The following is a 26,662-nucleotide window of genomic DNA, read 5'->3' on the forward strand; positions in this document are numbered from 1 at the left end:
TTAAGGTCCGTGACTGAACGGTGACAAAATGTAGAAAAATCTCAAGTGGTACAAACACAGAGACTGTGTTTGTAGTCAAGCTCAGTCATGAATGATCTGCATATGATTACAGGTTCTCATGGTAACTCGCGCTTCATCTCTGGGCGGATACCTCTCTGTGTGTGCTGGCTGGCAGCACAGGAATCGTTTCATCCACCGTTGCCAGGAGAGTCCTCAGAGCCAGACCGACATCCTGCCAAAGCAAACATCCGCGTTCGATGGGGTTTCACTTTCGAATGTTTTATTTAAGCGAAATGGACCGCGTCGATAGCCGGTCATTACCTTGACCATGGGGACGTACTCCTCTGGCGCAGCAGGCTGGATCCTGTTGGACATTTCAATCACGGCTTTGACCAGCCCCGTCACATTCTCGTACACTTTGTCGTTCGAGCGGTCCAGGTTGGCAGTGGGGGGTGGGCTGATCTCCTGGGGCTGCAGCTGGAACGGTTGGTCACAGCGTGAGCACGGATTCGTCAACACGTCAGCAAATAGATTAAGTTAGTTTTTCTTGCAAATGCTTTTCTGAAATTAGATCCTCTAAGAAGAAAGAGCTAAATGTTTAAAACCCCCGCAGCTTTCGACTGCTATGGTCAGAGTATGTGGCTGCAGTACAGGAGTCTCAACACTGGGTGGCAGTGCGTGCAAACGAGTAAAAAAAAAAAAATTCAACATGCTCTAAATGACTAGATGGAATTTCTACAGAGTGAAAAGTACATGAGGTGTTCATTTGGACCAGTTCAACCTGCAATGAAGTGATTTTTACACTTACATTCTAAATACTATATTACAAAGACAGAAAACCTGTAGGAAACACCAATAATCTCAGCAGTAGATTAACATACTGCTTTCATGGTTTTAATGAAATTCAAATTAAATGTTTTCTGTCCTGCTCTTTTAATTTGCCTCTGGTGTAGAAATCACTGTCACATGTTAAGAATGGAGGTGATGGTAACCATCAGCTAACTAACTCTACACACACACACACACACACACACACACACACATATCCGCTTACCCTCCATGGCTATGGGCAGTTATGAAGGTGTGTTTGAGTGCAGAAAAGTTGGAAGGGATTGTAGAGTGAATGGTGTGAAAAACAAAATAAGCAAGTAGTTGTGTGATTCAATGAGTGAAAGGATGCAAAGGAACATGTGACAAGGAAAAAAAAAGGTTTGAAGAGAAGGAGAGTTAAGAGAGAGGAGAGAAAAAGGAAAGCACATTAGGGCAAAAGCCAACCAAAGGTAAGCATTACAAGGCAAAAAGCATAATGTCACAAAACGCTTCAATTAATTCTGATGAAAAAAAAAAAAATATATATATATATATATATATATATATATATACAGGTCCAATTATTTTGCGTTCGTGCGTACCTTGACCCCGTCGTTGTAGCTGTCCACTGGGCTCAGGTTGGCCAGGTTGGGGAGGTGAGCTCCGGGGCGGGGCGGCTTCTTGGGAGGGGCTACATGCTCTGCAGAGACACAGCCTCAGTCTTACTTATCACAGTTTCATGTTTCAAAAATATCCCTCAGCTTAAACTGCCCATGTTAACAGAGAACGCTGCATATTGTGTAAGCACATTTATTTCTAAAGGATTGTGGTAGCACTTTATTTGCATAAGACCGACATGACACTGTCATAAACATGACATCACACCTGCCATGATGTTTACGACTATTGTCAAGAAGTGTCATTTGGTAAAAGATGACACTTTTAATGCAAAGTTCCATTAAAACGTCCATTAATAGTGTCATTATTTTTCACTTTAACAGATTCTCTGGATTTTTTATTTTTTTACATATTTGTATTTCATCTTGGTCTATGTTGAATTTCTCTTTACAGTCTAGATCATCCATCCATCCATCAATTTATTTTTTATACGTTCATCCAATTTTTGATTCCAGCATCCATTCAGTTTTTCATGCATGCGAGTGACATCCAGTCATTCTTTAAAGTCTCAAACCATTTAGTAATTCCGTCATTCCTTTATTTACCCATTCATTCATTCATTTGTTAATTCACTAATGTACTCATGCAGGTATAGACTCATCTATCCATGAATATAGTCATGCACATTCGTGTCGTTCTTCATGCAACGTTCATTAAATCGTTCCAGATTCATTCATCCACACATTTCTCGACTTGATTTGACATGGAGGATTTTGAGGAAACAATAATTAACAATAACGCACTCAGATGAAAAAGAGATTATAACTTAAAGATGATCTTCATAGTAAAGGGTATATAAAAAAGCAATAACGATAGAGCAGCAGTAAGTGTGTTATATCCAACAGATTTTGCAAATTTACACAAAATTTAGAGCAGGTTTGACTTTATGCTCATGAATCAGAACGTTTCAGACTGGAATGGATCTTTGTATGTACCTGGTTTCCCGACAGGCTGGTAGATATGTGGACTTCCTCCCTGTTCAGACACACACACACACACACACACACACACACACACACACACACACACACACACACACACACAGAGAGAGAGAGAGAGCTTAGTGTTAGGAAACAGTTTCATGTTTCTAACAGAGCCAGCTTATTACTTTTCAAGTGAAATAAGACATTCGAAGAGCAGATTCAGAGTTATAAACACGCCGTCCTTCTGGATTTAACGTTCCCATGGCGCTCTGTGGTTAGGCGGCTGGTATGTAGGCAGTGCCCTTCGCAGCACACAGACAGAAATACTTACTCTGCTTGCCCTGCTGTCTGTTTTCTCTGTTTCCCATGAATGAAAGCGTTCCCCCTGTTTTCCCCCACTTCTCTCTTTCTCCTGCAAATCCACATCGCCCGTTTGCCCTGCTGCTCTACTAATAACAGCGCAGACTTTCGTAGCTTTCGTGCAGAAAATGTTTTTGACTGACCGGTGTCTGCAGAGTGCCGTCTTCTCTGTCGATGCTTCCTCTGCTGTTCCTGGACTCTGGTTTCTGCAGAAAGAAACACTCAAACTGAGCATGCACTGGCTAAAACAGCAGAAATAATGTAACACTTTATGAAATTCAACAATAAAAAAAATAAGCAAGCACTCTGCTTTGTCATTTAAAAAAAAAAAAAATAGGTGCACACGTTTAAATATTGTGATCAGCAGCTTTGAAACGAGAAACAATCCAAACCAAGCAGCAGAAAGCAGCATATCTCAACAGGTAGCTGCAAAACCGAGTGCAATCTCAGCGTTACCAGATCCAGTAACAACAGCGGCTACAGCATCTCCTATTTCCAAAATAAAATCTGCGGTCAGAGAGACAGGCTCCTCTTCTCTCTGCCTCAGTACCGTTTTGGTGAAGCACGCCTTGAAGAGATGCATCCTGACAGAACACAGCGCGAAGAAGACGGGCGACCGAACGAAGAGGCCATCGAAAGAAGAGTTGGGACGGGAACAAAAAGTGTCAGAGAAAGAAGGATGAAGACAAAAAAAAAAGAAGCATAAAACACAAGAGGGGTTGGAAGACAGAGAAAATAAATGAAGAGAGAAAGAAAAACTGAGTCAGAGGGGAAAGAAGAGACGGAGAAAGTTTTTTTTTTTTTTTTCAGAGAACGAAAAGTTCCACTGAAACGCAGACAAAATCCTGGAAAAGAAACGATCCAACTGCATCACTCTCTTTCTCTCTCCTTCAGCTGTTCCTCCCTCTCTCTCTCCCTCCCTCACACTCTTTCCATCCCCCTGAATCTCCCTCATTCCTCCCTCTGCGCTGCTGCCGCCAATCCCACTTCCCTCCTCCCTCCCTCTGTCCTCCTCTCACACTTAACGTGTCTCTTTGCGTTTCTGCTTTTCACTCTTTGCTCTTCCTTGTGTCACTTTCGCCACATATTCTTTACTTTTACATCAAACATCGTTTTTCCATTAGATCGAAAATCCACAATCCACACGAACAATTATAAAACAATCACTCCATAGACGCCCCTGGTAGATTGAGGTAAACACCTTAAAGTAAATTTTCTAGACTTAAAAAAAAAAAAGAAAAGAAAAATCCAATCTTTAATTTCAGTAAATCTATTCTGTTTGGGGAAAAATAACCAACTTTGAGAAATACATTTCCAACATTAGCATAAATATTACTGAAGAATTTTGTACTTTAATCAACTTAAAGTAGTTGAAAAGCGTCATTTATCAGCTCTGCCTCCCTGTCTAATTAGGCTAGAAATTTGATGCAGCACACTTAGCCTCTGTTCAAAATGGGAAAAACAAGAGAACATGCCCCTCAAATAAGGCAGCACCTTCATACACAGGCTCAGATCTACAGTCAGGACAAAAAAGGAAGGAAAGAAGAACTCAATGAATGGATGTAGGACAGAAAACAAGGACACAAGAAACACATTGAGATCTTTATGCAGTGTCTTTATTTGTTTTGTTATTTTGCTTTAGCATGAATTAAACGGCATCCGAAGTTTCTAGTTTGTTTCTAAATAAATGGAAGAAAGTCCTAAGTAAATTTCAGACAGGCCCAGTGAAAAGAATCCAAAGTTAATGTATGTAAAAAAAAAAATAAAATAAAATAAAAAAAAATAAAAGTCTGCTCTCTGCTGCTTGGTTTATGGTTTAGTAACGGTCGGTGTTTTCTGGATATGTTAAGGTTGAAGACGAGCCTTCTTTCCAACACGTGACGTATAAAAACATGCTTTCCAAACTGTCTGAAAGGAAACCACAGATAAATTAAATACCAAAGTTTTGACCTGCTCTGAGTGACACGATAGATTTAATTGAGACGCGAAGAGCAGGTCGAGTACATGTGAAGTCAGGGTGAAAAATGAAAGACGGGGGGGGGAGGACACGAGCCTTCTGCCATTCAGGCCCACCTACGTCTGGCTGAAAACCCGAAGGACAGCCAATCAAGTCGAGAGAAGAAACGAGGAGAGTAGAAAAACAGAGCTGTTAAACGATCGTTTTTTTGGCTGCTTTTCGGATGGTTTTACTGTCTGATGAGATAAATCAAAACCTGCACAGCAGAGCCAGGTTAGCGATCTGAAAAAGATATTTTGGAGCTCTTCTGGCAAAAACAGCCGGCACAAATCTCCGCAGATAAAGTGGATCCTTATTTTTTTGGGGGTTTTGTTTTGCTTCCGAATCTTTCTGGTCGATTCTTTTGCCAACGAATACCACAGTTTGTGATCACAACGAGCTTTTACTTTAACGGGGACCGTATGTAATAGACCAACTTTTGGATGAATCTCTTCAACGCAAACGAATCCAGAGGCAGTTTCCTCGTTGGCCTGTTAGCCTGGTTTCCAGCCCTTCGTTTGATCCAGGTGTGTCGGAGCAGAGATGCATCCACAGGTCGGTGGCCGTCAAGGACCAGAGTCTGACCTGGAGACCGAAACTTTCCTTCCTCTCCTTTGCAAACTAGCTCATAAGGTTGGATGGAGTCTGTGGGTGTTTTCACAGATTTAGGGCTTTAACTAGACCATCTTATCACTAATATCCTTTGACATGAACCCATCCCATCAAAGAGAGATGAACAGGACTTTCTTCTGACATCGTTACCACTTCATAAAGAACAGATTCTCGGAGAGGTTATATCAAGAGAACTTGGTTATTTTCAAAGCTCGTGGTGTTCTTTTATAACCAAACTCATTCCTCTGGTGTCTTGCATTGTTTTCCGTTTTATCTCTTTAACATCCCACTAGGTGTGTGAACAAACACAGTGTGGCACAATTTCTAATCTGAATGACAAATGTGAAAACCAAAGCTCATGCAACTTATTTCCTGATGCTTGTCTGGGTAATATTTTGTATTCTTGCGGTGAAAACTGAACGGTTATGATCACAAACTCTCTTTCTGTGTGAGTTTCATTACCATGTGGCTCTCCTTCTGCTCCAGCCACCGCCGGTCTTCCTCCATCTCCTGCTGCTGCTTTATCAGCGTCTCCTCCATCAGAGCCTGGTTCACATCCAGTCTCTCCTGGAGAACAACGAGACCAGAAAACCAGAAGAAGAAAAAAAAAAAAGAGATATGGTCAGCTTTTATTTCACAGGCAGCTACTGAAAAGAGAAGGAGAAGAAACAAAGCGGCGTACGCTGCGGTGTTCCAAAGTGGCATTTAATATTCCAAGATAATTATATAAATAAGACTTAAAATGGGAGATTTAAGTTCTGGTAAAAGATTCAAGCAACTTTTATAGAATCAAATTATATGTAAATGTTCGATTAACCCTCATGCTAAAAGCAATACTGTAATGTAGCACTTAGAATTGTGTAAGATCAAGATATCTGCATGTTTCAGTAAGTCAGATTTAAGACTTTTAAAACAGAGTGAAAACTTTTTGCCCAGATTTAAAGCCAATTTAATGCCACCTTGAATTAAATTTAAGACCACAGAAACTCTAAATACAAGGGAATCCTGCTCCAATCCAGCATAATTTAATTTCCCTCTGGGATTAATAAAGAATTTTTGAATTAAATAGAATAACAAAAAAATGTGAAATTTCTGGGGTCTTTTTGTGACTATTGGCAGCGGCTTTGTGTTTCTCACACTGCATACCAATCTCTACAGCCTTAACCCTTATTTTTTATTTGAGCCAGTGGTGAAAACGATCGTCGTTCAACCAGCTGGACATACATTTGCACTTACAGTATTCACAATAGACGCTAGCCAGCTAGCAATCTAGAAGGGTATTTCAGCAGCTAGTTAGCGGTAGCTTTAAGTGCCTCAAGTCAAAGAAAGCAATGCAGGTGTCTGCGAGTAACTCCACCGTTTGCCTGACAGAAAAGTCCCGCATTTAATTACAAAAATAAAAAAAATAAAAAAATAGCTCCCTGACGACGAAATAAAAGATCTGGGATCAAATTATTAAATTTTTTTAAATGAATTGAAGACATCTGAAAGCCTTAATTTTTAGATACATGAATTTAAGACTTTTTAAGGATAATCTGAAGACTGAAAAATAAAAAAAAACAAAAAAAAAAACAATGCCTTCTGTCGCTTCTGATAGAGGAAATAAGCAGCTCAATTTTACCTCCATAGTTGGGTTCCACAGTGGTGCATGTTCAGGTCTGAGCTGATTCCACGAATCAGAAGAGGAATAGCTGCCTCCTACTCCTCCGACTCCACCAGGCGACGGCTGGAGGCAGGAAGAGACAGGAAATGTTTTGTTTCATTGTGTGAACAATGGTCTCTTTTAGGCATGAAGAAACTCAGCATTAGCAGTCATCTGTCTGCCCACTGCTGGAGTGGGCAGCAGTGGGCACTTTTTAGTTCTTCCATTTCTAAAAAACAAACAAACAAAAAAAAAGAAAAACCCTACTGTTTTTTGGCAATAAGTTCATGTTTTTTGATGACTGGAAAACAAGTCATTTCTAAGCCTAGCCCGTTACCTAGCAACCGTAGCTGCACTCCAGCATGTTTGTCCAGCTGGTTTTACCGCTGTATCCACTGTATAATGGCTGCTGGACAACACAAGTGTTTTGTTGTTGACATGCCATCCCCGAAACCACTTGCTGCATTCTTGTTGGTTGTGCAGGAGGCTCTATTAATGCTTTTCAAAGACGCATGGTTATGTAATTGTGCATATCTTTGCAGCCATTTTCACGTGGGAGTGTAAACGCTGGGTTCGGGGGTCGGGGGGTGGGGGCGTGGCCAGCCACAGCTTATTTGGATTTAAAGTGACAAGACTCCCTAAAACAGCTCAAGTGGGAAGGAGCTCAATATAGGCAGAACTGAGCAGAATAAAATCTTATTATCTAAGAACGATTTATTTGGGGGGAAAAAATGTACTGAACATGTTTTATGTAGCCCAAAGACCTATCCTAATCTGTTTAAGGAATTATAATAAGTCGCCTTTAAAACAATTGAAGACTGTAGACTTGTATGTCGCTAAGTATATCCTCAGATTCTTGACAAAAATAAGATTGAGAGTTGTTTTTTTTTGCCATAGAGAGAAAACGGTGGTTTTGATTTGTGCCTGCGTGGCCATGTGTGAGCAGCTTTTAGCACAACAGGAAATGCCTTCCGTCTGCTCCGTTCACGAGGAGAGCATTGAGAGAACTCATTGCTCTCCCCTGTTTCTCTTTGTTTTGACCCATGCAGCACAGAGTCACACTGATCTGTGTCAATCCAGGGGTAACAGCCCCTCAAACTGTTGCAGATAAATAAATCCCTACATTTATTTGTGTGCCTCTGATAGCTGTCTGATGCTTAAAATTGATAATATACATAAGTGATTTATGTAGTGAAGAGAAATAGCATAATTATGATTAAAATATTTCATAAATTTTATTTGTAGTTGCAAACATATTTTACATTTTTTTTATTACTTTCAGTCAACATTGATGTTTCTTTCTTGCACTGTGTGGACGTCAACTTTTAGGACAGTAAATAGCTTTTTTTCTTACTCAAATGAGGTTGGTGTGAGTTGACCTTTATGTCAAGAAAAGACAAAACGATAAAAACGACTCACGATGTAAAAAACCAAATGTTCAAATCTCATGCTGTGCTATTAAAGTGTAGCAAAGAACGGCTTCTTAGGGTCACCAAATTTCCACAGCAACCGTTTTTCGAGGTCTTTGCACACATTTTAAGTTGCAAAACACAACAGCAGATAAACAGTAATAACTTAACAGGTTTGTGTCCAATTCAAGCAGCATTGTATTTACTTATTAAAATCTTTCTTTTTAGTGTGATCCTGGATTGGTTTACCTGGAAGTGGTTGGAAAAGAAGCTTTCACTGGCGCGAGGGCTGGGATAGCCTGGCCGACTGGGCTAAAGACAGAAAGATACCAGCAGCTGGAGTTTGTCATCATGTTCAAATGCCTCAGAGAAACAGGAAGTAGTAGCAGGAGAGAGGAAAAAGAAAGGTCAGGGTGTCCGTGAAGTCTTACTTTCGGTGGAGCTTCATCTGAACCTCCAGAGTCCCAGGAAACGGTGACCTGCCTCCTCATCTCCTCCCTCAGCCTCTCCTCTTGTAAACCCTTCTCCTCTGTCAGTATGACACTGCAAAAATCACGAGAAGAATAACAGCACACATATTTATTTATGTGTTTTATTCCTGCAGTTCAAATCAACTCAGCCTGCTCGCATTTATTTACTAGCGAATTACACAAAACATACGGCTCAAGAGTGGTTCCAGATAAATACTAAAAGACTCGATCAAAAAGCTAAAACATAGAAACTGCCCTCACCTCTAGCACTATGACTGCACTTTCTGAATGACTCACACACATTTGCAATGACACATTTTCGTAGTTGATAAAAATGTAAGTTGTTGTTTATTACAGTTGAAACCTAGAGTCCTGATTGCAAACGTCAGCAAAAAAGTCAATATTAAGACAAAGGCTGAAATTAAAAAACAATTATTTAATCACACACAAACATTTAACAGTACAGTGGAAGTTGTTTACAATCTGGATAATCTACTGAGAGATTTTTGATTCCAGGTATTTTTGGAAAAGTACGTAATGGTACAAAATCTCCATCTTGAACCTTCAATAAATAAATCTGACATGCATCTAATTTATGGTCAAAAATGAAAGTGGTCTGGGTCAGAATTGAAGACAAAAAAATCAGCTATAGGTCACAAAATCAGCTTTAGGGATGAAAAGGTCAGATTTGGGCCTCTTTTAACTACACTGTGAACCAAACATAAGGCAGAAAAGTAAGTAAAAAAATGTAAACACCACGCCACAGGGAGGCGCCATTTCCATCTGGACTGAGAGTCCAGAAGAAGAGAAGATTCACTCCACCAAAACAACATATCATAAAAGTAACAACTTTAAATAAAACAGGACTGAAAGTGAAAGAAAACATCTCAAAATAAATAGTTTGCCTTCTGAAATTGTGAGGAACTTGATGGCGTCACCATCCTAGTTTGTTCCTAGGAAATTAGAAACAAACTGAGGCACCTGAAAACTTCTTTGGTCCAATTTAAACCTGCTGTATTGGGAAAAAAAGAGAGGGAGCAGTATTCCCTGTAAGCTTCACACACACAAAAACATGTCACCTGAGTTGTGTTTTGAGTTCAGTGAAGCGTGGCCTCTTGCTGGGGTCGTACGACCAACATTTGGTCATCAGGCTGTAGAGGGTGGGCGGACACTGGGGAGGCATGGCCAGCCGCTCCCCGTTCTCTATCCTACCAATCACATCGTTGTTCTTTACCCCCTGGAACGGCTTGATGCCGTACATTAAAATCTCCCACATACACACTCCTGCAGGGGGAAAACACAGCAGTTTTTAGTGTGTAATCCCATCTAAGATGTGTGTTTAGAGACGCAATCATAATTGGAACACATCAGAAATGCAACTAAACTTTTTAAAAACATAGGAACTACTCAAAATGTCCTGTTACATTCATTGTATGAACGCTGCTGTAGATTTAAAGGGAAACTGCTACTCAAATTACAAAAAGTGAATAAAAAGAATAAAGGAAGGTAGAGAATGAAGTGGGAAAGAAATAGGAAAAGTAAAGAGAAAGGCAAATCTTTGAGAGTAAATTGTCAGAGTAATATCAGATGAACCCACCAAACATCCAAACGTCACTAGCAGAGGTGAATCTCCTGAAGTTGATAGATTCTGGTGCCATCCATTTAATAGGAAGTTTACCTTTAGAAGCTGAGACACAAACATTTGATCATTAATATACTCAGAACCTCACCGAGAATCGACGACGACGGAGGAACTGCAGTTCCCTAATGTCACCACTAGATGGTAGAAAAGTACAGGCGAAAGAAAACCTACTCCAACTAAAGCACAGACTGATCTCAGCTCTTTGCTTAGTGGAGCAACTAAAACCTGTATAGAAAACATCTCACGTGCGTGACGGTACAATGAAAACTTTGATGACTTTACTCCTAATTACGGTCGGACATGCCATTACCTTTGTAGTAAGAGCTGTCCTCCATGTATCGAGACAGACCAAAGTCTCCGAGCATCACGCAGTCCACAGAGGAGACCAACACATTACGCGCCGCAATATCTCTACAACACACAACATCTGTGTTCAGCTTTGAATCCTCAAATTAGAAACATTACGCAGATTTATTATAAATGACATTGTGATTATAACTTAAGATGTGACTGAATAAGTAACTTAAGTTTATAACTTTTTATATTTAACTAGTGACTTTTTATATTTTATATTATATTATATTGAAAAAATTTACATCTTACAACAGAAAATGTTAGGCAGAGCACAAAATTGTTTATTAATAAGAATTTTTTTTGGATTCTCTTTCATTTTATAGTGAATAGGAGGAACACATCTGTCGAGTAACTTCTATTCAAAAGCAAACTTTGTTGAACACTAATCTCCTAGGCTGACTAGAACAACCCTAAATCTGGTTCTCATTGCTGAAAATAGCATTTTTTTTATTTGCTTTTTTATTATTATTATTTTAAATCAAACCCAAAAGAATTTTCAAAGTAGATGCCAATCTTTTAATGAGTCAAGATGCAATTATGGATCTTCCATGATTTAAAATGACTTTGTTTTCTTATTTTAATGTTGAGGGGGGGAAAAAGCCCACTGTCGTTTTATGCGATTTCAGTTTTTCAAGAAGTAAAATACTTTTTTAAAAGTTTAGAAGGCTGTACCTGTGCACAAAGCGTTTGCTCTCCAGGTAGGCCAGCGCTGTGCTGAGCTGGTAGGAAAACAGAATGAGGGTGGCCAAGTCCAGGCTGTACTTCTTCACCTGAAGGAACGACCGCAGCTACACACACACGCACACACACACAAACAAGCGCAAAGAGAAACATAAACGCACGTTTATGCAAATCTCCGTCCTGACGGACGAAGGAGGAAAATGTGACAAAGCGCTCTTAAACGCATTGCACCTCTCCGAGCGTGCAGAGCTCCATGATGATCCACACCGGGTTCTCTGTGATCACGCCGATCAGTTTAACAATGTGAGGGTGGTCGAACTGGCGCATTGTTACTGGAAAACAGAGAGAGTGAGCACTTCTGCAAGGAAACGGTGAGGAAATGAAGAAATGCAAAGCGCTGTTACAGGCTTCTTGAAGGAACTTCTCTCTGACGCTGTCTGTGGTGCAGTTTTTGCAGGTTTTGATGGCAACAGGCAGAGGCGGCTTGTCCTGAGGAACGCACAGAACGCAGGATAGCAGATTGAAAAACACGAGCGTCATTTAACGATTGTGTAGGCATTGATGGATTATGAAATACAATGCCTGACTAACTGAGGTTTGGGAAATATTTTATATTTGAGAAAAGAGAACAGAAACATAAAAAGTAGAGATCTGCTTGTAAAACACAGCAGATCCTTTAAAGTTGTAACTGAAAATTGAGGTGAGGAGGGAGAAATTGGTTTAGTTGTACATCAAAAATAAAGTTGACTTTTTTTGACATTTAATACACAGGATAGAAACGTTTTTGATGTTAAGTATGTGTATAATGATCAGGACGGACACACGTACAGACGACTCCTTATCAGCATGAATACTGTATTAAATTATGGCTGAAAGACTTTTTTTAACCCTTCACTTTCCAGGTGACTTGATCACACAATAAACAGCTGATGTTTTAAGTTTGAATTTATTATGGATTGCATCTACTAAGGGCTGCACAATTTTAGGAAATCTATATGTGGGTATGTGACGATATCTCTCTTCCTTGGCAAATTGCAGAAAGTGACACGCTTTTTGTATCCATAAACAAAATCCTGGCATAATTGGGGGAAACAAAACTAACAAAATGTGTCAAAGTTTCAAACGTTTGGCTGTTGATCAGAAATGATTTCGAAGTACTCAGATGTAGTCCTTCGTCTTTATCATTCCACCTCGTGGATTCAGAAGCAGACTCTCTCCGGCATCTCCTATTTGATAAAATTCCTCCTCAGTGGCTTCCTGGATCATCATTCTAACTAAATCACCTGAGCGGGGATAGTCTCGTTTAAAGGTTCGACTCGAACGCAACTGGATGTTCCAAAGAGCCCAAAAAACTTTAACTAGTTTTGAACTGGCTAAAGCAGACTAACGTTAAGCTTCAACAATGTAATTGTTCATATTTGCTTCTGCCTCTTCATTTAATTCAAACAAAAAGCGTCGCGTTTTTAGAGATGTTAGTGTTTATTCAACGGCGTTTGACCGTTTGCGTGTGTGTACGTTTCAACAAACCGGGCAGCTGTAGACTCCTTGGTGAACGTCGCCAAACTGACCCTCTCCGATGCAGCGACCCAACTCTATCCTGTCTCTCTGGATCTCATAATCCCGTGCTGAGAGGGGAACATGAGAAAAGAGCAAAGAAAGTATTTTTAAAAAACAAACAAAACAAGGCTATCACATTTAAAATGAACAACTTTCCCAGTATTATAAAATGATGAAACGTTTCTGTTGCCCTCTGAGGTAAAAAAAAAGAAGTACCCACTGGTAGTAATCAGCAAACGTTTCGGTAGGTCTCCTGTTCGCATCACAGACTGAGGAAATCTCAAACAAATGTTCTAAAACATGCAAACCAAACCACCTCCATCATCATTAGAAATTCTTCATGCAGAGTAGATAATACNATCTTTAATTTCAGTAAATCTATTCTGTTTGGGGAAAAATAACCAACTTTGAGGAATATATTTCCAACATTAGCATAAATATTACTGAAGAATTTTGTACTTTAATCAACTTAAAGTAGTTGAAAAGCGTCATTTATCAGCTCTGCCTCCCTGTCTAATTAGGCTAGAAATTTGATGCAGCACACTTAGCCTCTGTTCAAAATGGGAAAAACAAGAGAACATGCCCCTCAAATAAGGCAGCACCTTCATACACAGGCTCAGATCTACAGTCAGGACAAAAAAGGAAGGAAAGAAGAACTCAATGAATGGATGTAGGACAGAAAACAAGGACACAAGAAACACATTGAGATCTTTATGCAGTGTCTTTATTTGTTTTGTTATTTTGCTTTAGCATGAATTAAACGGCATCCGAAGTTTCTAGTTTGTTTCTAAATAAATGGAAGAAAGTCCTAAGTAAATTTCAGACAGGCCCAGTGAAAAGAATCCAAAGTTAATGTATGTAAAAAAAAAAATAAAATAAAATAAAAAAAAATAAAAGTCTGCTCTCTGCTGCTTGGTTTATGGTTTAGTAACGGTCGGTGTTTTCTGGATATGTTAAGGTTGAAGACGAGCCTTCTTTCCAACACGTGACGTATAAAAACATGCTTTCCAAACTGTCTGAAAGGAAACCACAGATAAATTAAATACCAAAGTTTTGACCTGCTCTGAGTGACACGATAGATTTAATTGAGACGCGAAGAGCAGGTCGAGTACATGTGAAGTCAGGGTGAAAAATGAAAGACGGGGGGTGGAGGACACGAGCCTTCTGCCATTCAGGCCCACCTACGTCTGGCTGAAAACCCGAAGGACAGCCAATCAAGTCGAGAGAAGAAACGAGGAGAGTAGAAAAACAGAGCTGTTAAACGATCGTTTTTTTGGCTGCTTTTCGGATGGTTTTACTGTCTGATGAGATAAATCAAAACCTGCACAGCAGAGCCAGGTTAGCGATCTGAAAAAGATATTTTGGAGCTCTTCTGGCAAAAACAGCCGGCACAAATCTCCGCAGATAAAGTGGAACCTTATTTTTTTGTTTTTGGTTTTGTTTTGCTTCCGAATCTTTCTGGTCGATTCTTTTGCCAACGAATACCACAGTTTGTGATCACAACGAGCTTTTACTTTAACGGGGACCGTATGTAATAGGCCAATTTTTGGATGAATCTCTTCAACGCAAACGAATCCAGAGGCAGTTTCCTCGTTGGCCTGTTAGCCTGGTTTCCAGCCCTTCGTTTGATCCAGGTGTGTCGGAGCAGAGATGCATCCACAGGTCGGTGGCCGTCAAGGACCAGAGTCTGACCTGGAGACCGAAACTTTCCTTCCTCTCCTTTGCAAACTAGCTCATAAGGTTGGATGGAGTCTGTGGGTGTTTTCACAGATTTAGGGCTTTAACTAGACCATCTTATCACTAATATCCTTTGACATGAACCCATCCCATCAAAGAGAGATGAACAGGACTTTCTTCTGACATCGTTACCACTTCATAAAGAACAGATCCTCGGAGAGGTTATATCAACAGAACTTGGTTATTCTCAAAGCTTGTGGTGTTCTTTTATAACCAAACTCATTCCTCTGGTGTCTTGCATTGTTTTCCGTTTTATCTCTTTAACATCCCACTAGGTGTGTGAACAAACACAGTGTGGCACAATTTCTAATCTGAATGACAAATGTGAAAACCAAAGCTCATGCAACTTATTTCCTGATGCTTGTCTGGGTAATATTTTGTATTCTTGCGGTGAAAACTGAACGGTTATGATCACAAACTCTCTTTCTGTGTGAGTTTCATTACCATGTGGCTCTCCTTCTGCTCCAGCCACCGCCGGTCTTCCTCCATCTCCTGCTGCTGCTTTATCAGCGTCTCCTCCATCAGAGCCTGGTTCACATCCAGTCTCTCCTGGAGAACAACGAGACCAGAAAACCAGAAGAAGAAAAAAAAAAAAGAGATATGGTCAGCTTTTATTTCACAGGCAGCTACTGAAAAGAGAAGGAGAAGAAACAAAGCGGCGTACGCTGCGGTGTTCCAAAGTGGCATTTAATATTCCAAGATAATTATATAAATAAGACTTAAAATGGGAGATTTAAGTTCTGGTAAAAGATTCAAGCAACTTTTATAGAATCAAATTATATGTAAATGTTCGATTAACCCTCATGCTAAAAGCAATACTGTAATGTAGCACTTAGAATTGTGTAAGATCAAGATATCTGCATGTTTCAGTAAGTCAGATTTAAGACTTTTAAAACAGAGTGAAAACTTTTTGCCCAGATTTAAAGCCAATTTAATGCCACCTTGAATTAAATTTAAGACCACAGAAACTCTAAATACAAGGGAATCCTGCTCCAATCCAGCATAATTTAATTTCCCTCTGGGATTAATAAAGAATTTTTGAATTAAATAGAATAACAAAAAAATGTGAAATTTCTGGGGTCTTTTTGTGACTATTGGCAGCGGCTTTGTGTTTCTCACACTGCATACCAATCTCTACAGCCTTAACCCTTATTTTTTATTTGAGCCAGTGGTGAAAACGATCGTCGTTCAACCAGCTGGACATACATTTGCACTTACAGTATTCACAATAGACGCTAGCCAGCTAGCAATCTAGAAGGGTATTTCAGCAGCTAGTTAGCGGTAGCTTTAAGTGCCTCAAGTCAAAGAAAGCAATGCAGGTGTCTGCGAGTAACTCCACCGTTTGCCTGACAGAAAAGTCCCGCATTTAATTACAAAAATAAAAAAAATAAAAAAATAGCTCCCTGACGACGAAATAAAAGATCTGGGATCAAATTATTAAATTTTTTAAAATGAATTGAAGACATCTGAAAGCCTTAATTTTTAGATACATGAATTTAAGACTTTTTAAGGATAATCTGAAGACTGAAAAATAAAAATAAAATAAAAAAACAATGGCTTCTGTTGCTTCTGATAGAGGAAATAAGCAGCTCAATTTTACCTCCATAGTTGGGTTCCACAGTGGTGCATGTTCAGGTCTGAGCTGATTCCACGAATCAGAAGAGGAATAGCTGCCTCCTACTCCTCCGACTCCACCAGGCGACGGCTGGAGGCAGGAAGAGACAGGAAATGTTTTGTTTCATTGTGTGAACAATGGTCTCTTTTAGGCATGAAGAAACTCAGCATTAGCAGTCATCTGTCTGCCCACTGCTGGAGTGGGCAGCAGTGGGCACTTTTTAGTTCTTCCATTTCTAAAAAACAAACAAACAAAAAAAAAGAAAAACCCTACTGTTTTTTGGCAATAAGTTCATGTTTTTTGATGACTGGAAAACAAGTCATTTCTAAGCCTAGCCCGTTACCTAGCAACCGTAGCTGCACTCCAGCATGTTTGTCCAGCTGGTTTTACCGCTGTATCCACTGTATAATGGCTGCTGGACAACACAAGTGTTTTGTTGTTGACATGCCATCCCCGAAACCACTTGCTGCATTCTTGTTGGTTGTGCAGGAGGCTCTATTAATGCTTTTCAAAGACGCATGGTTATGTAATTGTGCATATCTTTGCAGCCATTTTCACGTGGGAGTGTAAACGCTGGGTTCGGGGGTCGGGGGGTGGGGGCGTGGCCAGCCACAGCTTATTTGGATTTAAAGTGACAAGACTCCCTAAAACAGCTCAAGTGGGAAGGAGCTCAATATAGGCAGAACTGAGCAGAATAAAATCTTATTATCTAAGAACGATTTATTTGGGGGGAAAAAATGTACTGAACATGTTTTATGTAGCCCAAAGACCTATCCTAATCTGTTTAAGGAATTATAATAAGTCGCCTTTAAAACAATTGAAGACTGTAGACTTGTATGTCGCTAAGTATATCCTCAGATTCTTGACAAAAATAAGATTGAGAGTTGTTTTTTTTTGCCATAGAGAGAAAACGGTGGTTTTGATTTGTGCCTGCGTGGCCATGTGTGAGCAGCTTTTAGCACAACAGGAAATGCCTTCCGTCTGCTCCGTTCACGAGGAGAGCATTGAGAGAACTCATTGCTCTCCCCTGTTTCTCTTTGTTTTGACCCATGCAGCACAGAGTCACACTGATCTGTGTCAATCCAGGGGTAACAGCCCCTCAAACTGTTGCAGATAAATAAATCCCTACATTTATTTGTGTGCCTCTGATAGCTGTCTGATGCTTAAAATTGATAATATACATAAGTGATTTATGTAGTGAAGAGAAATAGCATAATTATGATTAAAATATTTCATAAATTTTATTTGTAGTTGCAAACATATTTTACATTTTTTTTATTACTTTCAGTCAACATTGATGTTTCTTTCTTGCACTGTGTGGACGTCAACTTTTAGGACAGTAAATAGCTTTTTTTCTTACTCAAATGAGGTTGGTGTGAGTTGACCTTTATGTCAAGAAAAGACAAAACGATAAAAACGACTCACGATGTAAAAAACCAAATGTTCAAATCTCATGCTGTGCTATTAAAGTGTAGCAAAGAACGGCTTCTTAGGGTCACCAAATTTCCACAGCAACCGTTTTTCGAGGTCTTTGCACACATTTTAAGTTGCAAAACACAACAGCAGATAAACAGTAATAACTTAACAGGTTTGTGTCCAATTCAAGCAGCATTGTATTTACTTATTAAAATCTTTCTTTTTAGTGTGATCCTGGATTGGTTTACCTGGAAGTGGTTGGAAAAGAAGCTTTCACTGGCGCGAGGGCTGGGATAGCCTGGCCGACTGGGCTAAAGACAGAAAGATACCAGCAGCTGGAGTTTGTCATCATGTTCAAATGCCTCAGAGAAACAGGAAGTAGTAGCAGGAGAGAGGAAAAAGAAAGGTCAGGGTGTCCGTGAAGTCTTACTTTCGGTGGAGCTTCATCTGAACCTCCAGAGTCCCAGGAAACGGTGACCTGCCTCCTCATCTCCTCCCTCAGCCTCTCCTCTTGTAAACCCTTCTCCTCTGTCAGTATGACACTGCAAAAATCACGAGAAGAATAACAGCACACATATTTATTTATGTGTTTTATTCCTGCAGTTCAAATCAACTCAGCCTGCTCGCATTTATTTACTAGCGAATTACACAAAACATACGGCTCAAGAGTGGTTCCAGATAAATACTAAAAGACTCGATCAAAAAGCTAAAACATAGAAACTGCCCTCACCTCTAGCACTATGACTGCACTTTCTGAATGACTCACACACATTTGCAATGACACATTTTCGTAGTTGATAAAAATGTAAGTTGTTGTTTATTACAGTTGAAACCTAGAGTCCTGATTGCAAACGTCAGCAAAAAAGTCAATATTAAGACAAAGGCTGAAATTAAAAAACAATTATTTAATCACACACAAACATTTAACAGTACAGTGGAAGTTGTTTACAATCTGGATAATCTACTGAGAGATTTTTGATTCCAGGTATTTTTGGAAAAGTACGTAATGGTACAAAATCTCCATCTTGAACCTTCAATAAATAAATCTGACATGCATCTAATTTATGGTCAAAAATGAAAGTGGTCTGGGTCAGAATTGAAGACAAAAAAATCAGCTATAGGTCACAAAATCAGCTTTAGGGATGAAAAGGTCAGATTTGGGCCTCTTTTAACTACACTGTGAACCAAACATAAGGCAGAAAAGTAAGTAAAAAAATGTAAACACCACGCCACAGGGAGGCGCCATTTCCATCTGGACTGAGAGTCCAGAAGAAGAGAAGATTCACTCCACCAAAACAACATATCATAAAAGTAACAACTTTAAATAAAACAGGACTGAAAGTGAAAGAAAACATCTCAAAATAAATAGTTTGCCTTCTGAAATTGTGAGGAACTTGATGGCGTCACCATCCTAGTTTGTTCCTAGGAAATTAGAAACAAACTGAGGCACCTGAAAACTTCTTTGGTCCAATTTAAACCTGCTGTATTGGGAAAAAAAGAGAGGGAGCAGTATTCCCTGTAAGCTTCACACACACAAAAACATGTCACCTGAGTTGTGTTTTGAGTTCAGTGAAGCGTGGCCTCTTGCTGGGGTCGTACGACCAACATTTGGTCATCAGGCTGTAGAGGGTGGGCGGACACTGGGGAGGCATGGCCAGCCGCTCCCCGTTCTCTATCCTACCAATCACATCGTTGTTCTTTACCCCCTGGAACGGCTTGATGCCGTACATTAAAATCTCCCACATACACACTCCTGCAGGGGGAAAACACAGCAGTTTTTAGTGTGTAATCCCATCTAAGATGTGTGTTTAGAGACGCAATCATAATTGGAACACATCAGAAATGCAACTAAACTTTTTAAAAACATAGGAACTACTCAAAATGTCCTGTTACATTCATTGTATGAACGCTGCTGTAGATTTAAAGGGAAACTGCTACTCAAATTACAAAAAGTGAATAAAAAGAATAAAGGAAGGTAGAGAATGAAGTGGGAAAGAAATAGGAAAAGTAAAGAGAAAGGCAAATCTTTGAGAGTAAATTGTCAGAGTAATATCAGATGAACCCACCAAACATCCAAACGTCACTAGCAGAGGTGAATCTCCTGAAGTTGATAGATTCTGGTGCCATCCATTTAATAGGAAGTTTACCTTTAGAAGCTGAGACACAAACATTTGATCATTAATATACTCAGAACCTCACCGAGAATCGACGACGACGGAGGAACTGCAGTTCCCTAATGTCACCACTAGATGGTAGAAAAGTACAGGCGAAAGAAAACCTACTCCAACTAAAGCACAGACTGATCTCAGCTCTTTGCTTAGTGGAGCAACTAAAACCTGTATAGAAAACATCTCACGTGCGTGACGGTACAATGAAAACTTTGATGACTTTACTCCTAATTACGGTCGGACATGCCATTACCTTTGTAGTAAGAGCTGTCCTCCATGTATCGAGACAGACCAAAGTCTCCGAGCATCACGCAGTCCACAGAGGAGACCAACACATTACGCGCCGCAATATCTCTACAACACACAACATCTGTGTTCAGCTTTGAATCCTCAAATTAGAAACATTACGCAGATTTATTATAAATGACATTGTGATTATAACTTAAGATGTGACTGAATAAGTAACTTAAGTTTATAACTTTTTATATTTAACTAGTGACTTTTTATATTTTATATTATATTATATTGAAAAAATTTACATCTTACAACAGAAAATGTTAGGCAGAGCACAAAATTGTTTATTAATAAGAATTTTTTTTGGATTCTCTTTCATTTTATAGTGAATAGGAGGAACACATCTGTCGAGTAACTTCTATTCAAAAGCAAACTTTGTTGAACACTAATCTCCTAGGCTGACTAGAACAACCCTAAATCTGGTTCTCATTGCTGAAAATAGCATTTTTTTTATTTGCTTTTTTATTATTATTATTTTAAATCAAACCCAAAAGAATTTTCAAAGTAGATGCCAATCTTTTAATGAGTCAAGATGCAATTATGGATCTTCCATGATTTAAAATGACTTTGTTTTCTTATTTTAATGTTGAGGGGGGGAAAAAGCCCACTGTCGTTTTATGCGATTTCAGTTTTTCAAGAAGTAAAATACTTTTTTAAAAGTTTAGAAGGCTGTACCTGTGCACAAAGCGTTTGCTCTCCAGGTAGGCCAGCGCTGTGCTGAGCTGGTAGGAAAACAGAATGAGGGTGGCCAAGTCCAGGCTGTACTTCTTCACCTGAAGGAACGACCGCAGCTACACACACACGCACACACACACAAACAAGCGCAAAGAGAAACATAAACGCACGTTTATGCAAATCTCCGTCCTGACGGACGAAGGAGGAAAATGTGACAAAGCGCTCTTAAACGCATCGCACCTCTCCGAGCGTGCAGAGCTCCATGATGATCCACACCGGGTTCTCTGTGATCACGCCGATCAGTTTAACGATGTGAGGGTGGTCGAACTGGCGCATTGTTACTGGAAAACAGAGAGAGTGAGCACTTCTGCAAGGAAACGGTGAGGAAATGAAGAAACGCAAAGCGCCGTTACAGGCTTCTTGAAGGAACTTCTCTCTGACGCTGTCTGTGGTGCAGTTTTTGCAGGTTTTGATGGCAACAGGCAGAGGCGGCTTGTCCTGAGGAACGCACAGAACGCAGGATAGCAGATTGAAAAACACGAGCGTCATTTAACGATTGTGTAGGCATTGATGGATTACGAAATATAATGCCTGACTAACTGAGGTTTGGGAAATATTTTATATTTGAGAAAAGAGAACAGAAACATAAAAAGTAGAGATCTGCTTGTAAAACACAGCAGATCCTTTAAAGTTGTAACTGAAAATTGAGGTGAGGAGGGAGAAATTGGTTTAGTTGTACATCAAAACTAAAGTTGACTTTTTTTGACATTTAATACACAGGATAGAAACGTTTTTGATGTTAAGTATGTGTATAATGATCAGGACGGACACACGTACAGACGACTCCTTATCAGCATGAATACTGTATTAAATTATGGCTGAAAGACTTTTTTTAACCCTTCACTTTCCAGGTGACTTGATCACACAATAAACAGCTGACGTTTTAAGTTTGAATTTATTATGGATTGCATCTACTAAGGGCTGCACAATTTTAGGAAATCTATATGTGGGTATGTGACGATATCTCTCTTCCTTGGCAAATTGCAGAAAGTGACACGCTTTTTGTATCCATAAACAAAATCCTGGCATAATTGGGGGAAACAAAACTAACAAAATGTGTCAAAGTTTCAAACGTTTGGCTGTTGATCAGAAATGATTTCGAAGTACTCAGATGTAGTCCTTCGTCTTTATCATTCCACCTCGTGGATTCAGAAGCAGACTCTCTCCGGCATCTCCTATTTGATAAAATTCCTCCTCAGTGGCTTCCTGGATCATCATTCTAACTAAATCACCTGAGCGGGGATAGTCTCGTTTAAAGGTTCGACTCGAACGCAGCTGGATGTTCCAAAGAGCCCAAAAAACTTTAACTAGTTTTGAACTGGCTAAAGCAGACTAACGTTAAGCTTCAACAATGTAATTGTTCATATTTGCTTCTGCCTCTTCATTTAATTCAAACAAAAAGCGTCGCGTTTTTAGAGATGTTAGTGTTTATTCAACGGCGTTTGACCGTTTGCGTGTGTGTACGTTTCAACAAACCGGGCAGCTGTAGACTCCTTGGTGAACGTCGCCAAACTGACCCTCTCCGATGCAGCGACCCAACTCTATCCTGTCTCTCTGGATCTCATAATCCCGTGCTGAGAGGGGAACATGAGAAAAGAGCAAAGAAAGTATTTTTAAAAAACAAACAAAACAAGGCTATCACATTTAAAATGAACAACTTTCCCAGTATTATAAAATGATGAAACGTTTCTGTTGCCCTCTGAGGTAAAAAAAAAGAAGTACCCACTGGTAGTAATCAGCAAACGTTTCGGTAGGTCTCCTGTTCGCATCACAGACTGAGGAAATCTCAAACAAATGTTCTAAAACATGCAAACCAAACCACCTCCATCATCATTAGAAATTCTTCATGCAGAGTAGATAATACCCTTGGAGTGCTTTGAAGTGAAAGCATTCTGAAAACAAACTCAAATGTAATTTCCCTCTGACTGAAACAGATGTGCTGTACTTACTCTGGTCTCTGTCTTTTTACAGTACCACTAATATTCAAAGGAAACTATTAAAGTTTGCGACTAAAACCACAATCCTCGACATTCGAACTAAAGCTGACACTTAAGTTCTGCTTCTGTAAAGGTCAAGCTGACTGCCGGGATAGCAGAAAACCGAACAATCAGGATGTTGTGAGGCAAATATTTCGCAATGCGCTGGCTCAGAAATTTTGCTTTTGTAACTTCAAAGACAAAACAGCACAGCTTGAAAAGTGCCAAAATACATTCCTTCTTACAAGATTTACAGCAATTAATCTATACTGCTACGAGAAATGAATATTGCTTCAAACATGAAAGAAGCCACAGAGAACTGACACAACCACAAATCGTAAATAAAGACATTTGACCAAACGATGGAGCAATGAGAACCAAACCACCAAACAACACAAACACAATGCAATTACATCACTTCTTGAAGTCTGAAGAGACTCGATGTTCTCAAATTGTGATTTTGATGTTTTTCATGGACTGGCTCTCATTGGGAAATTCAGCAGGATCGTCTCCAAAAACACAGGAAACAAACTCGGTTTAAAACGGCACCTGGTCAGTTCGCTCCTTCCCCAATCAGTACCACAATGCTACCCAAAAAGCCCACTTTGTACCCACATGCCAACCAGTTCATACCCACTGACTGAAACTCAGAGTATCTGTACATTTTGACATGTTACAGAAATACGCAGTCATTTTCAGGAGTCAAACTCAATGCAATAACTGACAGAATCTATTCTAAATAGGAAACACAAATGTTTGTCGCAACGAGCCATGTCTACAATTCGTACTGTGAGAGAGCAAGACTCCAAGCAGGTAACAGGAAGGCTGGGCAAAGAACAGAAACCTGATGCATTTAGCATCATAGCAGTTTTAGAAAGTCTCAGAGTTAAGGGAATAATCTACTTTCTCTAGTAAATGCATATGTGGCAGGTTTTTTACTAACAACTAACCAAACTATTAACATAAGATAATAATGCCATTTAATTAGTAGACAATTAACTCCTGCAGTTATTTCACTACAAATTTTCAGATTTTTGCTGACTCAAGTTTTTAGAATTGTTTCTGCATTTTTTTATAAACTTGCAGACATTTTGAGTGCTGAACCAGCTTGAATCATAGTCAGAAGGTTTCACAAATGATTAAACATACAACTTTTTGATGCTTCGACCATCTTAGATGGAATGGGATATCCTAGACTAGACCTTAAAGCATTTTATGAATTTTGGCATCTTTATTAAATCCCTTAAAATAGTATTTTTAATGCTTTCTTTGGCAGTTTGGAACCAGTTAAAGAAACACAGTCCAGTTCAACCTGAAATTTATAGTTTGGAAAAGGTTTCAGCTAAAGATCGGTATTAGCCCATCAAAACTTTACAAAAACCAAAGAGAGCAGTCACAAAAGTTACGTTGATGAGCATAAAATATGCCAGATTAAGGCCCCTGACCAAACCAAGGTAGTTCTTAGCAACCTCCTGCTGGTGGATGTTATCATAATCAGACGACCCAATTTCCAGACTATTGAAAAATGTTTTTAAAGCAGGTACAAAATGTACCCAAAGTGGGTCTGAACTGACACGTGGCTGGTGCACATCCATCCCACACTTTGTACCTGATAACTTCAGGTAGGAAACATGCAAAACCCAAACTGGCGAAGGGCCGAAATGACCAGAACCCGCATATAAAACATATAAAATACTATTTTCCAGGCTCCAACTGTGGAAAAAAGAAATATTGAGAGCAATTCCCAGACAAATGCACTATTTCAGCATCACTAAATTTTAGTGGCTTCAGTAAGCAGTATGAAAATCTGAAAACGCAGCACACTTTTAACACCCATTTGGTTTAACTGTATGATGAAGCTAGTAGGGCCTGGAAAAAGAAAACACTACAAACGCATTTCATTGGGATATTATGAGAGAGGCGGGTAGTTTTACCTTCAACTACTCCATAGCTCACTGTGTTGGCGGTGGGGAAAAAAAAAAAACAGAGGAAGAAAGACAGATGAAGAGACAGGGGGGAGAGCCAGACTGCTACGTAAAGGTTAAAAAAAGCTCAGAAAACACACACTTCTTATATCTGACATTTGGTTAATAGACATACAAAATACAGCTGCAGACTGGTTAAAAAAGCAGGACCGTTTTACACATACTGTAACTTTAGCCATTTTAGCCGACAGTTTGACATGAAAACGTATACAAACTCAGGAACGGAGTCGGAAAATATGCTACATGTCTAGAGAAATGCTGATTAGAGGAAGTAACCGAAAAAGAAACTAAAGAAGAAGAAACAAAAAAAAAAAAAAAACAAAAGAAGATAAATATAGCAAGACAGAAGAACGCAGCCTAGTTTCAAAGATACCCATGCAATTACATACATAAGTACTTGTACTGGCCAAGACATCCACTTTAAAAGATATTTGAGCCCAGAGCTCCAGCAGCGGTTACAAACAGAAGTACAGCCAAGCACACTGACATATTGAGGGTTTTTATGGACATCTGAATGGATCTGTCACATGTCTCCAGGAACCACATGTGTAGTCTATGATTTGTAACCTCCAACTAATGTCTTTGCTGTTAATAGAAAACGGAAAAACCGGCCTAAATTGTACAGCGGCGCTCTGACCGAATGTGGTTTATAGCAATTTATGATGTTGCTGTTGTGAGCGCGCTTCATGGAAACGACTCACACAGCATTCCGATTATTAGGCTGCAAAACGAAACGGAAGGACTTGACAGACGCGCAAACGTCGCATTGGTTTGAAGACGAAACGTTTCTTCAGCTGATAGACATCGAGCAAAGAAGATGGGAAAAAAAAAAAAAAAAACTTACTTGAGGGCATGGTGTACGTATCCTCTTCATCAACTATCTCTGCATAGTCGTCAGTCTCTGCAAGGTCAGAAGTAGAAGAATATAAGAATACTACAGCTGGCACACATTACGACTCACAAAACCGAAGAAAGCGTAAAAGTGAAGGAAGTCCGGCTCGTTTCTCCTCTCCGTCCCTAACGCCCTCCCTTTCTCTCTCACACGCACACAAACGCTTGGCAGATCGCGTCAGCTGAGCATGTGTTGTGAATATCTGTCTGTTTGAGAGCAGCTGGATAGCAGGGAGTTACTGAGGTGAAGCAGGAGGAGGAGTAGAGCGAAAGCAGGAGAAAAAAAAAAGAAAGAATTGAGGGAGAAACTGGAGCGAGAGCTAAAACAGTTGGGTTGGGGAATGAATTAGGATGAAATCAGTGACAAGTGAGGCAGATAAGATAAGATAGAAAGAGGCAGGGCGAGGATAAGAGCAGAGCCAGCAGGGAAAAGGGAGGCAAAAGGTGGGCCGAGTCAGTGAAACCAGATGGTGGTGTTTAAAATAAAATCAGCGTGCAGACTCAGCTGTTGGAAACTGGAGTCGAACATCTGCTGTCCTGAACGTTCCCACAGTTCTGCTCGGGATTTATCAAGCTTGGTGGGAGTCGGACTAATTTACGTGAAATAAGCTCACTGTGGCTGATTTCTGTCTCGAGGAATCCCAGGAAGAGCAACATGTGAAACAACAACTAGTCGTCTGTTAAATGAGGCAGGCCAGGCAGAACAAGCAA

At 39.7% G+C, this 26,662-nt stretch overlaps 1 protein-coding gene across 1 annotated transcript in view; it reads right to left on the minus strand.

Moving 5' to 3' along the window:
* Positions 1-26,662, minus strand: part of ptk2aa (protein tyrosine kinase 2aa) — a 53,540-nt gene that overhangs the window by 2,257 nt on the left and 24,621 nt on the right. The window contains exons 15-44 of the mRNA XM_016677905.1: positions 25,905-25,961; positions 25,010-25,030; positions 22,576-22,673; positions 21,453-21,537; positions 21,280-21,380; positions 21,040-21,155; positions 20,324-20,424; positions 19,969-20,058; positions 19,451-19,655; positions 18,333-18,444; positions 18,151-18,213; positions 16,472-16,576; positions 15,286-15,420; positions 13,105-13,260; positions 11,982-12,066; positions 11,809-11,909; positions 11,569-11,684; positions 10,853-10,953; positions 10,498-10,587; positions 9,980-10,184; positions 8,862-8,973; positions 8,680-8,742; positions 7,001-7,105; positions 5,842-5,946; positions 2,915-2,977; positions 2,424-2,463; positions 1,413-1,510; positions 1,055-1,063; positions 322-477; positions 152-232 (exon numbers count right to left, since the gene is read on the minus strand). Of these exons, the coding sequence (XP_016533391.1) occupies positions 152-232; positions 322-477; positions 1,055-1,063; positions 1,413-1,510; positions 2,424-2,463; positions 2,915-2,977; positions 5,842-5,946; positions 7,001-7,105; positions 8,680-8,742; positions 8,862-8,973; positions 9,980-10,184; positions 10,498-10,587; positions 10,853-10,953; positions 11,569-11,684; positions 11,809-11,909; positions 11,982-12,066; positions 13,105-13,260; positions 15,286-15,420; positions 16,472-16,576; positions 18,151-18,213; positions 18,333-18,444; positions 19,451-19,655; positions 19,969-20,058; positions 20,324-20,424; positions 21,040-21,155; positions 21,280-21,380; positions 21,453-21,537; positions 22,576-22,673; positions 25,010-25,030; positions 25,905-25,961 (2,975 nt within the window). The remainder of the gene's footprint in view (positions 1-151; positions 233-321; positions 478-1,054; positions 1,064-1,412; positions 1,511-2,423; positions 2,464-2,914; positions 2,978-5,841; positions 5,947-7,000; positions 7,106-8,679; positions 8,743-8,861; positions 8,974-9,979; positions 10,185-10,497; positions 10,588-10,852; positions 10,954-11,568; positions 11,685-11,808; positions 11,910-11,981; positions 12,067-13,104; positions 13,261-15,285; positions 15,421-16,471; positions 16,577-18,150; positions 18,214-18,332; positions 18,445-19,450; positions 19,656-19,968; positions 20,059-20,323; positions 20,425-21,039; positions 21,156-21,279; positions 21,381-21,452; positions 21,538-22,575; positions 22,674-25,009; positions 25,031-25,904; positions 25,962-26,662) is intronic.

Source organism: Poecilia formosa, unplaced genomic scaffold (genome assembly GCF_000485575.1).
Source record: "Poecilia formosa unplaced genomic scaffold, Poecilia_formosa-5.1.2 Scaffold169, whole genome shotgun sequence".
NCBI classification, from domain to species: domain Eukaryota; kingdom Metazoa; phylum Chordata; class Actinopteri; order Cyprinodontiformes; family Poeciliidae; genus Poecilia; species Poecilia formosa.